General features: G+C 33.9%; 1 protein-coding gene across 1 annotated transcript in view; it reads left to right on the plus strand.

Annotated features, from left to right (window-relative positions):
• The first annotated feature begins 4,002 nt into the window (after positions 1 to 4,002).
• LOC149085013 (glutathione synthetase-like) overlaps positions 4,003 to 14,905 on the plus strand; it is a 110,595-nt gene continuing 99,692 nt past the window's right edge. Inside the window, exons 1-2 of the mRNA XM_089232768.1 lie at positions 4,003 to 4,026; positions 4,123 to 4,233. Of these exons, the coding sequence (XP_089088894.1) occupies positions 4,125 to 4,233 (109 nt within the window). The 5' untranslated portion in view covers positions 4,003 to 4,026; positions 4,123 to 4,124. The remainder of the gene's footprint in view (positions 4,027 to 4,122; positions 4,234 to 14,905) is intronic.

The following is a 14,905-nucleotide window of genomic DNA, read 5'->3' on the forward strand; positions in this document are numbered from 1 at the left end:
GAAGAATGGGAACAGAGATTGTTATTGAAGTTATGATCAGTTAGATCAGAGTATCCTATAATGGTCAATATCGCCCCTTGGGGGCATGGAAAGGTCCGGGGGGGGGATTGAAAAAAAAACAAATTCTGAAGAGGAGGACGATGAAACAAAAAGTTTGGAAAACTGCGAGTTGGATTATTCAAATTTGTTTTGCTTAAACAGTGGTTTCTAATAACAAGGAACAAAATAAGTCGAAAATAATTTGGGTAAAAAAAACATCTTATGACACCCAAATGTTTTGGTTTTTCTGCAAGTCAGGACCTTTGACTTGAAGTGCCCCTAGAAAAAAGTGGACAATTATAACCCTGCATAAATAGGGTCAAAGATGTTTAGTTTATTAGCGAATAGAGTAAATACTGTGCTGTTTAAATTAAATGGGCCACTTCATGCAGAAATTAGGACCGGTTCAGAAACTATATAATTGTATAACTAGGTTCTTGTGTGTATTTTTTGCGTAAATTTAAATGTGAGTATTTGACATGAACAACATGAGGATACAAGAAATATTTATTTTAAATCAACGAAATGTATAAATATGCGTTTCATTCGAACTGTTTGCTATTGCTGTTATGTTTGGTTATTCCTGGTGATTTAAACCGTGGTTTTCGATAGGCCGTGGTCAGCATTACATGATTGAAAATTTTTATATCGTTAGATTATTAAGTTATTTTTGTTAAAATTAATTTTTAGGATAAAATATGAATGGCATATCTATCACGTGGGTGTTTATGGTCAAAACTGATACCAATTGATTTATTGAAAATGATTGCAAATAAGATAATGCTTAACCAAAAATAATTACCGGTCCTGCAGGTCCTTCAACGTTGAAATTTTTTACATACATCAGTAGTATATGAGCAAAAAAACACTATACGTTGAATATAAGTGTTATACAAATACTAAAATTTCGGTTAATAAGCACTCGCTCAGACGTATATTACATGTAAACAAAGATTTTCCCCCTTCTGATTTATGAATTAAAAAAAAAAGTATTTATACTTTTACTGATATCAGTATGACTTCAGTATTATACTAATACTGAAGTGTTGTTAAGAAAAATAAGCGAGCTGCTATGCCAATGGATTTTTAAACGTTTGCCATCTGCGGCATACCTTAATATTAATAGCAACTGATCACCTATGTTGGCCAAATAAAATCTAAACCAATGTTTTTATACCCTCTATGGTTCTCCTCCATAAAACGTATTGAAAATTATTTTTTTTCGAGAAACCGATGTAAATTGGCACTGTTAGCATATTTTTAACTGAAACAATACATCATCACAGCAATTTAATTAATTATACTGGATTTAACTAGCTAAAATAATTAATTAAGGGTAAAATATAGTCTGCCTTAATTTTAATGTTATCTATAAACAGATAGAATTTTGCTCAGCAAAGTTGAATAGTTTCGTCCTTGAATTTTATTTCCATTTCCCTCAATTTGGTGCTATAATATAAATCTCTGAGCACGTAAAATTGGGACAGCTCTCAAATATGACACCAACAAGGAATCAGCTTTTTCTAGATAGATAAAAATTATTGTACTTATATAGCTGTACCTTGTACTGAAATGACACTAAAGGATGTACTTTCTGAAGTACCAAAAAACCTGTTTGTGTTTTTTGACCATTTACCATGTCTATTCAAAAATCAACGGGACTATATAGGGTTAATGCGCAAAAAAGTTGCTCTTCCTTCACATTTTTTTAATTGATGCAATAAAATTATTGCATCATTGATTTCATAATGAGATTATCACCATATCAGATATTATCTACACCGAACCTTCATCATTAATTACGCAATAATAATTTTCTCATTATTAATACGTGAAAGAGCTCAGTATGGTGTTGCATTTTTCCTCTCTTTAAACACTGTACTCACTCAGACATTTTAATATTTTTGTTTTGTTTGTATATATTGAATTTTTTGCAAATCAAATACGGTACTCCTGTACTATATTGAAATGCACATTATTGAACACAAATGAAACGAAATTAAGTATTTCTGCTCGAAGAAATGCCGACCAACAAAAAACCAAAATATCAAATCGTAATATTTTCAGTGATTTTGTCCTCTTCCCCCCCACCCCCCACCTCTAAAGAGAAAAAGAAATGAACATGAAGTAAAATCATTTGTCAAACATTTTATAGGATAGCGGCTCTGGCTGCATAAGCCTATATGACCATGCTTTTTGAATTTTTCATCGAGTATAAATTTCAATACTGTTTTAAAGCATTGAATGATTCCTGTTTTGATGTCATTTGAATATAGCCGATCTTGACAAATCAAAAACTATGTAGGAAACAGCCATATTCCTGAGGAGCCAAGCATGGTTTTTGCTGAAGAAAAACGGTCCGAAATGATGTTTTTTAAATTTTTTCAGAACTTAAGGAGACCCCCTCCCCCCCTCTCCCATGTTGAAAGCCACACTGTTTTCGTCATCCTATGATTCCGCTCTAGCAATCACATGCAGAGAATGTTTGGTGCCGATACCGATTTTCTAGTCGCCATGGTGACCTGGAGCCCGAGATTTGTCAAGCCCTGGACAGGGTTCGTACCCTCCTTGAAAATCCTTGGAGAAAAAGTTCATTTTCAAGTCTTTAAAAGTCCTTGAAAAAAATTATAATCATTTTCAGAGTGTTCCTGCGGATGCGACCACGGAATGGAGGTGGCTCCAACAATATCTGTTGCAAGTTCCGAAATGAACTGACTGCTAACGGAGGTTGATTGTTGACCGTAGATGCACGCAAAAACAGTTCTTAAAAACAGAACTGATTTTTTTCCGAAGACCTGAACTCGGTGCTTTATTGACTTTTTTCTTGAATATAGAAATCGAACAACACAGACGAATTTTTTGTTTAAGTTTATAAATAACGCATTTTTGTATTTCAAATCTTGAAAGGAACATCATAAGAGTGCTTGAGTTTATGAAACAGCAATGTTATGTCAATCTTAGTGCTGTATTTCGAGTAATTTTTTTTTGTAATATAATTTTTTCTTGATTTCAATTTCATGAAATATGGTTTTGAATTACAATAATTTTTAGTTTTCTTAGGGAAATTTTTGCGGAAGAGTAAGGTAGAGATAACGTTTCAGTTATACGATTTTTGCATTTATACGACGCTTTGACCCGACTGTTCGGCGACGTGCTTAAAAACCTCGTTTATACGACGCGACGAATAAACGAGGTTCCATTGTATGGGGCTTGAGCTCCCCCCCCCCCCCCCCAACATTTTCAATAACTTTACGCCCTTGGCTTATTTTGCTTAATGGTTAATCCGGCCCTGGCTATGTTTGAATGATGATTGGTATTGCTTCAGCAACATGAACGCATATGTTCCGGCATCCCTGCTCAGACTTCTGAAATACGTCGGGATTCAGATCGCCTTGCGTGTTCGTAAACCTAGACCAACCAGTTCGTAAACCGAATAATTTTTGTTATTCGTAAACATGGGCGGATATACGGGGAAGAGGGCGTGGGGGGCATTGCCCCCCCCCCCAGCATCAAAGGTTAAGTCGACTGATCTAATGCATATATGTATAGATGAATCGACATCATCATCATCTTGCCCCCCCCAGCAATAATGACCGTGCCCCCCCCCCCCAGACTTCCAAGTCTATCTCCGCCTATGTTCGTAAATAAAATTCTTCATAAACCAAGGCGTTCGTAAACCGAGGGCTGACTGTAGTTATCACTTGGTTATTGCTATCAAAAACCCCAAGCCCTGGTGTGATCAAATAATTAAGCGTCGTGTAATGTAACGAATTCCGATATTCGTCCCGGTTTTGCGGGAACCTCATCTGGCCAATAGGTCAAAGGTCAAAGCTGCTCTTAATTAATATTGACCAGGAATCACTGAGCTATAAGTGTGCCAGGAATGTAGCTAAGCAAACCTAAAGTCCTGTATAAATATACTACAACAGAATTAAATATTTCCTCGTGCGCGACAGCGGGTTGGTTGGAAAGCGAAAGATGATCGTGGTGTGACGAGTTCTGGACGGCTTCTGTATTTCATATTAATTTTACATTTCTTTTTTATTCATATTAATTTTACTTTATTTTTCTTTAAAATGACAGATATGGCAAAAAAATATCGAAACATTGAGTGTGCTGTGGAGTTGTTTAGAATGAGTGTCGAAGAAATGGAGGAAATGAGTGATACCGCTAAAGATTATGCTATATACAAAGGTATTGTAATGTTGAAGTATGGGCCTTTTAGTTATGAATCAGTATGTGTTAATATGTGTAAGCTGCTGCTTAAAATACTATGAGAAGTTTAATCTGTGAAACAAAACAAGAAAACATTAGATATGCTCCTCATCTCATTGAGTTGAATATTAAAAAGTGTAATTTCTCTCATATTTCAGCCCATGTTTGTATACCTAGTGAAAAAAAATTATGGCTAAAGTTATCAGTAAAAAACAGTTCTAGATAGTGACAGCAATACTTGATTTAGGCAAAAATAAAACATGTCCATATGATATAATGGGTGTTTGTAATTAAACTGACACTACTCTGAGTTATCTGTAGCTTGATTGAACAACCAGAATAACACCTAAATTGGAGGGCTATTAATGCCAATGTGGAAAGAAGGATTGTATTGAAAAATTGTAGTTTTAAATGTTGCTGATAGAGAAAAATGTGTCGCAGTCTCAATCTATGTACATAGCAGAGAATTTTCATAAAGACCAGTACAGTCAAACCTTGTTAATGAGTCACTCTTGGGAGAGCAAAAATATGACTTAGTAAGCGCAGTGACTCGCTGAATGGAGTAAGCCATAGCTGTGCCTGAGGACAATTGGGACTTCCAGAAAGTGACCCGTTAAGCGGAGTGACGTGTTAACTGGGTGATGCACTAACGAGGTTTGACTATATATGGATTCCAATAAAAATTAACACCTATGTAAGCGACAACATTGCCAGTAATTTAGGCTCTAACTAGACATGGGTAAGGAAAAACTACGATATTGGTCACCACTTGACGATTTTGAAAACAACAATAACGGAAAAATAACATAGCAGGAATATCCCAACATGAATATCCAACATCCAATTGTAGGTTTCTGCTTTTGTTATGCTTTCTGTGCTGGCAATTTTTTTTTTCTGCAGTGTCAATTACTGCTTTGACAACTTTTCATTGGGCTGTCACGTGTTTGGCGCTGAAAAAGAAGTCACCAGGGGTATTTTGATTATACTGTATCTGTTCCTTGAAAATAAATGATTCTCTGGGCTAAATAATAAATAAATATAGGGTGGACAAAAAGTCTGTAAAAACTTTAAAAATTCATAAAAACCGCAAAAATAATCGAAATAAAAAAGTTTGCAGGGTTAGCATCCCTAGGTCAATTCAAACAAGAAATTCACTTTTGGTATGCACAATTACTATTCTTTCAGAACATTCTAGAATTGCACTAAATTATGAAATGTATTTCGAGATGTTCAAAAAAAAAAAAAAAAACAGCTATAATTTAGTTTTTTCTAAGAAACATTTGTCAAAAATAACATTGAACAATATCTGAAGAAGTCTTGTTATAAAACTGTAATCTTGTTTTTGCAGTCTCGCTAAAGCCAGGATTACACTATAATAGTTTGATAAAAGATATTTTACAAAACTTAGAAAAGCAACCAATAAACTTATTGATTACATTCGCTCAAATGTAACCAATACGCTGATTAAGATCCCTGTTGTATTTTTCAAGTTTTATGAAGGAACTTTTCTAAACGTTAACTCTCAACATCAACTTTGAGGTTGATCACTATAGATTGAAAAATTATAATTTATTTACAAGATGCAGAGATTATAATAGTTCAGGCGGAATTTTTGTTTATATAAAAAAATCCCTTCAGTTTTTCGAACTTGATTCTATAGTAATGCAAACAGGAGAATTGATAGTTATTCATGAGCCTACATTAAAATTTACCATCTTCAGCTTGTACAGGTCACATTCATTCCCGCAAACTCAATGTATTGAAGAACTTGATTCACTTTTTAAAAATATCAAATATAGAGATGTTTTACTAATTGGTGATATAAATATTGACATCCTTAAAACTGATTCTGGTACCCACTCAGATTATCAGGACATGTTATCCAGTCATGGATTTACCCCTTTAATTTTCAAAATAACAAGACCTCTCTCTAACTCCTGTATTAATCATATTTTTATTCGTAACTCATTTAGAATCAAGGAAATTTCTTCATCTATATTTACTACAGATTTGATCGATCATTATCCAATTTCATGTAAACTCAAGTTTTTATTGATTAATCCAAGAACTGATGCTACTGACAGGAAACGCTTTAAAAAAATTGACTTATCTGGAATCGCAACCTATCTTCAACATTATAACTTTGTTTTTGCAAATGAAAATCCAGGATTGGTTTTTGATGAATTCATGGTTAAACTTGAAACCATAATTAACAATCATACATCATACTTACAGATCAAACCGAAAAATAAAAAAAATAAGCCTTGGATTACCTCTGACATAGTTGACTTAACCAAGATTAAACAAAAACTTTTTTTGAAAACAAAAAAATACCCATTTGACATAATAGTCAAGAATGCTTACAAAAACGTCGCAACATATCTCAAAAAACAAATTAGAGCGACAAAAAAAAATTATTACTCTACTTGTTTTTCGAATTGCTCTACATCATCCGAACGTTGGAAACTAATTAACAAAATACTTGGATATGATAAGAAAAACTACACTCTGCCTTTGGAAACTAATTTGCATGTACTGACTAATGATTTTAATAACCATTTCATAAATATTGCACAACAAACTCACGAATACGGAAATTTTGAGCAGTATATTCCTCGCAGTGACAAATCAATTTTTCTGCCCCCCCCCCCCCACAGATCGAACTGAATTCTACAAAATAGCAAAATCTCTTAAAGACACTGCATCTTGTTATGATACCTTGACTACTAAAATTCTAAAGAGCTTTCCTGAATGCATGTATCAACTACTGGCTGACCTAATTAATAATTGCATTGAAAGGGGTGAATTTCCTGAATCACTCAAATCAGCCATAGTTGTACCTATTTTTAAAAATGGTAATCAGAATAACCTCAGCAACTATAGGCCCATCTCAATATTGTCACCTACCTCGAAAATAATTGAAACACTTATCTTTTTTAAATAACAATTTCTTCTCCAATAATCAACATGGTTTCCTACCAAATAGAAATACTGAATCCGCTCTTTTAAACTTTTCTGAATATGTCTACAAGAATATTGACCAATCTAGAAAAACAATAGGTATCTTTCTGGACATAAGAAAAGCATTTGATAGCGTGAATCATGAAATCTTGCTCTCAAAATTGTACTCCTATGGAATTAGAGGAAATACTTTTAATTTTATCCATTCTTATCTCACTAATAGAACTCAAAAAGTTAAATGCAATAATTGTTTAAGTAAGGCCATGAAGATAATCAAAGGAGTCCCACAAGGATCTAATTTAGGACCATTATTATTTATAATTTTTATCAATGATCTATGTAATTTAAATATCAATGGTAAAATCATCACGTTTGCAGATGATACTGTAATTCTTTATTCAGGAGATGCCTACCCAACACTTATCAACAATATAAATACCGATCTGTTAACAGTTCGTAATTGGTTTATTGCTAATGATCTTCATATCAATATTTCCAAAAGTAAATTTATAAATTTTTCCTTACACAATATTCCACATATTAACTATGACATAATTTTCCATGAACCAAATTGTACTAGTAATAATCCATGTGACTGTCAACGTATAGAACAAATATCCTCTATAAAATATCTAGGTATTTATATTGATCAAAATCTAAAATGGATATCTCATTGTAATCATTTAAAATCAAAACTTCGTTTCATTTTATACAAATTCTTCAACCTGAAACCATATGTAAACCGATCTTTCTTGTTAACCTATTATTATTCAATGTTTCATTCACACTTACTTTATGGTCTGCCACTCTGGGGAAGTGATTATGTCACCAATATTGCACCCATTATTTCTTTACAAAAAAAAGTTATTAGAATTTTGTCAAGTAATTACATCACTCCAACAAATGAACTTTTTTTACCGATCCATACTTATAATTAAAAAAAAACAATTCTCTTTACCTCTGAACTCGTCAAGAACATCTAATAGACACAATTTTGTTTACTCAATGCCTTTAGTTCATAAAACTATCCTCAAAAAACATTTTAGCTTGCTCATTCCTAAATTTTTTAATAGCCTTCCAAATGATCTCATGCAGTCCCCCTCATTTTCAATTTTCAGAAAAAACCTCAAAAAACGCATGCTACAAATTTTCAATATTGAAAATTATTTCTGATTTCATCCACGGAATCTCAATCACTCCCTGTTGTGTGTGTATTACTGTCTTTTCACCTCCAGCTGTCAAATTATTCATTAAAATACCCTTGCTGTCAACTCTGCTCTGCCAGTCCAATTCATACATAATCATATGTTGATTTATAGTTGTCTTTTTTATGATCACTAAAGCACCCCCCTGTGACCGTTGCATTATTCATTATTTATATATATTTGTATTTTATGTGTTAAATGTGTTTGTGTAATCACATTTCCCCCAACCCCCCCTCCCCTTCCTATTTTGATGTTTTTTCATGATTTTTTGTTTTCAATCTCAAAAATCAGTACATAGTGACTATTTTACACTGTATGATAATTGAAATGTTATTGAATTAACTTCATTGTAACAACCAGTATGGGACCTTGGTGTCTCCTTGGTGGTTTTCACTAATCTAATGTATTGTTATCATTCATCTAACATATTAATAAAAAATGCAGATGTTGATGCCCGATTTCCATATGGCCAAGTTCGGCATTTGACCCCACAGGGATAGGGCTGATATGGGAACAGCCCTGGGGCCCGTGGGACAATTACCATAATTTTTTTTGGTTTTTCAAGCTGTAAATTCACTACAGAAGGGCCCGTGAAAAGTTTTGCTTGGGGGCAGATGTGGATTAAAGTCAGTTGAGGCCCCGGATGCAAAAGTAAATACTGGACCCCTTAAATTAGAAAAAAGTGTAATGTTTGGGTTTTACGTGGCCCAGGGTGTGAGCCTGGTGCACCCGCCCTTAAATCTGCCTCTGCTTGGGCCCGCCAAAAATCCCAGCCCAAGGGATCAGGATGTGAGGGCATAGCCCAGCCAACAAAATTTAAACAACAGATATTCACTGACTAGCCAAGCATCTCTTCACCTTAGTCTCCCCCCCCCCCCTAATTCTTGCTTTGCTCTCAGTAGAAAAAATGATTGAGGCTGTCAAAGAGAAATGAGAAGTGATTTCCGCTGTGAAAGTGAGAGCCGCTCATAGGAGTGTGCACAGGGCCTCTTGCTTTGTGGGCTCCGTACTATTGGAGGCTTTCATGAATTCTGAAATTACTTGCACTATAATTCTGAAGTTTCATCAATTCTGGAATTATTTTTTCCAACAATTCTGAAAATTTTACCCCCATAAATTCTGAATTTTTATTGGTGCTGGAATTATTTCTTTCAAGTATTTTTGATTCATCAAGTCTAAAATTTTTATCAGTTTCAGGATTTTTTCTCTCATTAGTTTAAAATTACCTTCAGTGCTGAATTTTCGCCAGTTTTTGTGTTAATTTGTTGAATTGTGTATTTAAAATTTTTTTGTATGAATATTTCACAGCATTCTTGTATATTTTGAAATAACGGATGCCGATTCCTTCCCCCCACCAAGTATATAAAATCGGGCAAATATTTTTCGTGTCCGAAATTGTTGAGACGCAGCGGGCCCCTTAGGTAAGTGCGGGAATGCCGTCAAAAAGAATGGGTCCACCCAGGCATGGCTCGGGAGTCCAAGAAAAGAGGAGCCTCGCAAAAATTAGATCTGGTTGAAACTTTCGATAATTTGCCCAATAGGGCCTCAGAAAAATCACTTGGCCTGAGGGCCCATCAAAGATCCTAGCGCAGGCAGCGTTGGATGATGTGTGGGGCCTGTTATACACATATATTATGTCAAGGGGTTCTCAAACTTTTTCCACGCGCGGCACCTCTTTTCCTAATCAACGCTTATCCACATCTCCACTTTATCTGTCCCATAGACATTTTGAATTCATTACCTTCAAAAAAACATTTTAAATTAACAGAAATTGAAAAATATAGCACATAAAGGTATTTTCTTTTAACATTTTAATTTATTCAAAAAAATAATTTTAATTTTTGATTGTCTTGGCTCTTGGAGCAGACACGGGATCCCTATACCCCTGTCCTGCATAGGTTTGTTACATTTTGCTGTGGTAAAAATTTTACCACTACTGCAAAAGTAGGTTGAAGAACAGATCATCGCTGAAATCAAATAGATTCGAAACCAAAAAAATGGGACATTCTACTTCAACAAAAGGATGTATGGTCAGTGGAAAATATATGTAAATATTAGGCCTATGGCCTGTACAGAGAAATTACTCTCATATTTTGAGCAACACCAATCATTTTTTGCTTCCGGCGTCCCTGTTTGTGGGCTAAATTGTTTGCTAATTGTTTGCACTTAACCAGGCACGATAGTGCAGGTCGATAAGATACTTGCCCAAAACTAAAGGATATTTAGAGGTGTCACGAGTTCGATACCCGGTTCATCCTTGTCAGAAAACGTTTCTAACACAGGGATACAACAGAAATATCGACACGACCACCAAAAAGATTTCTACCATAGGGAGTCCCACACTGAGAAAATGACCTTGGTGAGACAAAAATGATCACACCTAATTTTGAATAAGTTTTCACATTGAAAAGATTATTTGGTAAAAAAAGTCATGTTCATAGTGGGAAAAATATATTCAAAAGAAATTCGGATTTCAGCTCTTCAAATAATCCAGAACTTCAATTTTTTGAGAAACTTGTGTTACAAATAGAAAATCTTCAAGATAAAAGGTTTTTCATGGAAAGAGTAGTTTTCAGAAACTAATCCTTGCGCCAGAAAATTTAAAATCCAATCCAATCAGAAACTAATTAAACTTGTAACTCAAGATACCAAAATGCACTACTCTAACACAAAAGTGCGGAAAAGTATGCTAGAACCAGGAAAAATGAATGTTATTCATAAAGTCCAACTAAAGGTGGATGTGATTTCTGTATACTTGTAAAGGTAAAAAAAATATTTCAAAGAATGCAGCACCACACAGCAAGTTTTAATAGAATTTATAAAATTGATTGCATCTTTCACAGTACAAAATTATGTGAAACAAACTGAAGTAAGTAGGATATTTGATCTCTTAAACAAATGGAGGCATTTATATAAAGCAAATGTTTCCTAATATAATGAGGGTTTTTTGTGCATTATGCAAGACAATTGATTTATGTCTTTATTGAAATAGGCTTGTGTTAAAATCAATTATTTTAATTTAGAATTCTAAAAAGAGTTCATTCAGATGTCCAGTTATTATATTGAAGACCTGTAATGTTTTGTTTTTTCTAAAGACCTTCCACTTATATTATACAGGGTACAGCAAAACTGCCTCCCTAGTTTTGTTAAAATGGAGTGAGGCAAGGTGTTGATCTTGGGGAGGGAGACTTGGTTGATGGGATACTGAAACAAGGAAAATTTTTTTGTCATCTAATATTTTGTAGTCAACATGTCTTATATGATGAACAGTGCAAGTTTGCTGTAGAATCATTCTTCCTAAATGGTAATTATGTTATTTTTGAATGATTCAGAATTCGAGAACACTTAGATCTTAAAGCAGGGGTTCTTAACCTATGGGTCGCCAAGGCTTCCAAACCTAGTCGTTCAAATCCACTAACAGTCAGGTTCTTGAGTCATGACTTAAACTTGATTACAGGGGCTTCCAAGATGAATCGTACAAGGCCACTTACAGCCCGGAATTCTAGAACTATGCGTCACAACCCAAACATGACTCGCAGGAGCTTCTGATATGGAATGTAAAAATCCAGTTACAACCAAGGATTCTTGAACCATGAGTCATGGCTCAAACTTAGTTCGCAGGGGTTTCTGAAATGGCTCGTACAAACCCACTCACAGCCAGGGTTTCTTGAACTATGAGTCATGACCCAGACTTGATTTGCAGGGGCTTCAGAGTTGAGTCGTACAAATTCACTTGCAATCAAGAGCTCTTGAGCTATGTGTCATGACTAGAGCCCGGATTGTATGCATATGTATGTGCATATTTTGGCCTTTTTTAGTATTAATGCATATAAATGCATAAAATTCAAGAATTTTTAGCATAAGTGCATATTTTTGAAGGTTTACTTAAGCTCGCTCTTTTTTTACAATTTTTCAAATATTCATAATATTTTCATAACATTGGTTTTTTTTTTCCTTCGCAGATGAAATTTAGTGAATTAATACGTATTTATAAAGTATTTTACGAGTATTAACTGTTTTATTGTAAAGGCCGGAGTTACACTATAAAAGTTTCATAACATTTCTTTCACGAAGCTTGAAAAAAAACCAATAAACCTATTGGTTACATTCACTCAAATGTAACCAATAGGTTTATTGGTTTTTTAAAAATTGATTTGCTGCTTATTTGCATTTTTCAAATTTTATAAAAGAATTTTTTTTTAAATTTTGTAGTACAATTCCTGCCCAAGACTATTTCTAGATATATGTCAAAGTGTTAAATTTTTTTTAGAAATAGTGTATAAATTCTTTTGTTAATGTTTTTTTCATTATTGAGCAACTACAACAAACTGAAAATTAAAATATGCCTGAATAAAAAATATGTAGAAGTTATTTGCATATCCACAGGTATATATATAAGGGGATATTTTTTGTAAATTAATACATGTGCACCAGGGTTTAAGCTAGATAAAAAATTCCTTTAGCAAAAAAGCGAAAATGGGGGGGGGGAAGCTTTAGCAAAATGCTGATTGATGGTTGGATGTCTACTCGTTTCGAACCGAACCTCCTGTATGCATCTTTGCGAAAGTGGTTACTACTACTACTTTCGCATTCTAAGATTTTCTTTCGCATTTTTTGCAAAATGTGACCGTAGCTTAAACCCTGATATGCACTAAGAAATAGAAAAGATGCATTTTAAAAACACATTTACTTTTTTACATGATTTTTTAATGCATATTTTTTCTTTTTTCCTTTTTTTTTTTTTTCATAGAAATCCACTAATAGCCAAAGTTTCTTGAGCTATGGGCAGGGCCACAACTAGGGAGAGCAGACGGGTCATGGGTGTTGGACACCGGTTCTGAGAGGGGAGGAAATTTCACCTTTCAAACCTCACTTTCAACATTAAAAGGGGGGGGGTGCCAAAATGCGTTCTTGCCTCGGCTGACCAAGTGTGTATTTGCAGCCCTGGCTATGGGTCACGACCCGAATTTGATTTATTTGTATTTCCTTTATTTAAGATTTTTAAAACACAGTTGCAAAACATTTAAGGGCTAAGCAAGCTTGTGAGCCCACGAAACTATCTGATACATATCTGTCGACATAAATAATGAGAGAGGAAAAAAAAATAAAGAAAACATATGTGTATATATATAACCAAAAAATAAGTGGCAACAAGAATGGAGTTGATAGACAAAAAAAATTGGCATTTAGCAGTGTATGGAAGATAAAAGAAGATTACATTACAATATCAAACAGAATTTTAATCTTCTTGAGTTAACAACCAAGATTTTAAATTGATAAAAAATGATGTACATGAAGATTGTTCTTTCATTAACTAAGGAAGTAAATTGAATATTATGGGAGCTAAACATAAAAAAGTAAAAATTTTTGGAAACAAGTTTTATTTGGCCTTGTTACCTGTATAGTATGACGTCTGAATTGCATTCCAGGTTTATGTAATTTCAGATTGAGATGGCTACTTTTATAAAACATTTTTAAACTTTTATAAACGTCCAAATGTTACAGAGGGAGTAGCTTTAAATTATTGAAAAGTGGAAATGTATGCGTGAGTCTATTTTTACTCAGAATGATACGGATGAAGGACTTGTATGTGACAAAAAGTGAAGAAAGATTGCTGAAGTATGTCCCACTTCAACATGTAATGCCGTAACTCAAGCTAGATTCTACTAACGCAAAATAAAGAAGTTTTAAAATAGATTGGGAACATTTATTCCTGATAAAATAAAATTTCCCAATGTTTTGATTTAATTCTACAGCAAATAATTAATGTGTTTTTTCTAGGATAGTTTTGAATCAAAAAATCCCTAAGGGTGTCTACTCTATTTACAGCTGTGCACATACAATCCGAGATACAACCATCTGTCACACTATGATATTTTAGGACACTAAAATCATTGAAAGTACCAGAACCAAATAACATATATTTAGTTTTATTTATACTTAATTTTAAATTATTTCTAAACCAGATATTTATTGAGTTAAGATCATTTTGCATGTTATTCCTCAAGTTGATTGAAGAGCTTTCAGAGTAACAAAGAGCTAAATCATCAGCAAAAGCAGTGATTTTTCTTTTCAAATTAAAGTTACACAGGTCATTTATGTATATTAGGAATAAAATAGGTCCAAGTACTGATCCTTGAGGTACACCAGATGTAATTTGTCTTTTATCAGTTCAAAAATATCTGCAGTTTTTCTCTTGTGAGCAAATTTTTGGACTTCGTTGACATTTCCCATTATTGTGCTTGTCAAATGACACCTATAATGTTTTCCAAGTATTTGTAGCCATGCTTGAAACAAGCATGTTACTCATAAACTTAAATTTTTACTAGAACACATTCACCAAAATCCTTTCTAAAGGCTCAATTGCATTGGGCGAGTTTACTAGCTACTCGCTGCTACTAAACTCGCTCAAAAGGGAAAGAAAAAGAGTTGCTCGCTCATCTAGTGAGCAATTTTACTAGTCCTGTGTAATTGAAATTCACTGC

Source organism: Pholcus phalangioides, unplaced genomic scaffold, assembly GCF_987345545.1.
Source record: "Pholcus phalangioides strain wild (caught in Gottingen) unplaced genomic scaffold, Ppha-v1.0 ptg000007l_1, whole genome shotgun sequence".
Taxonomy (NCBI): Eukaryota; Metazoa; Arthropoda; class Arachnida; order Araneae; family Pholcidae; genus Pholcus; species Pholcus phalangioides.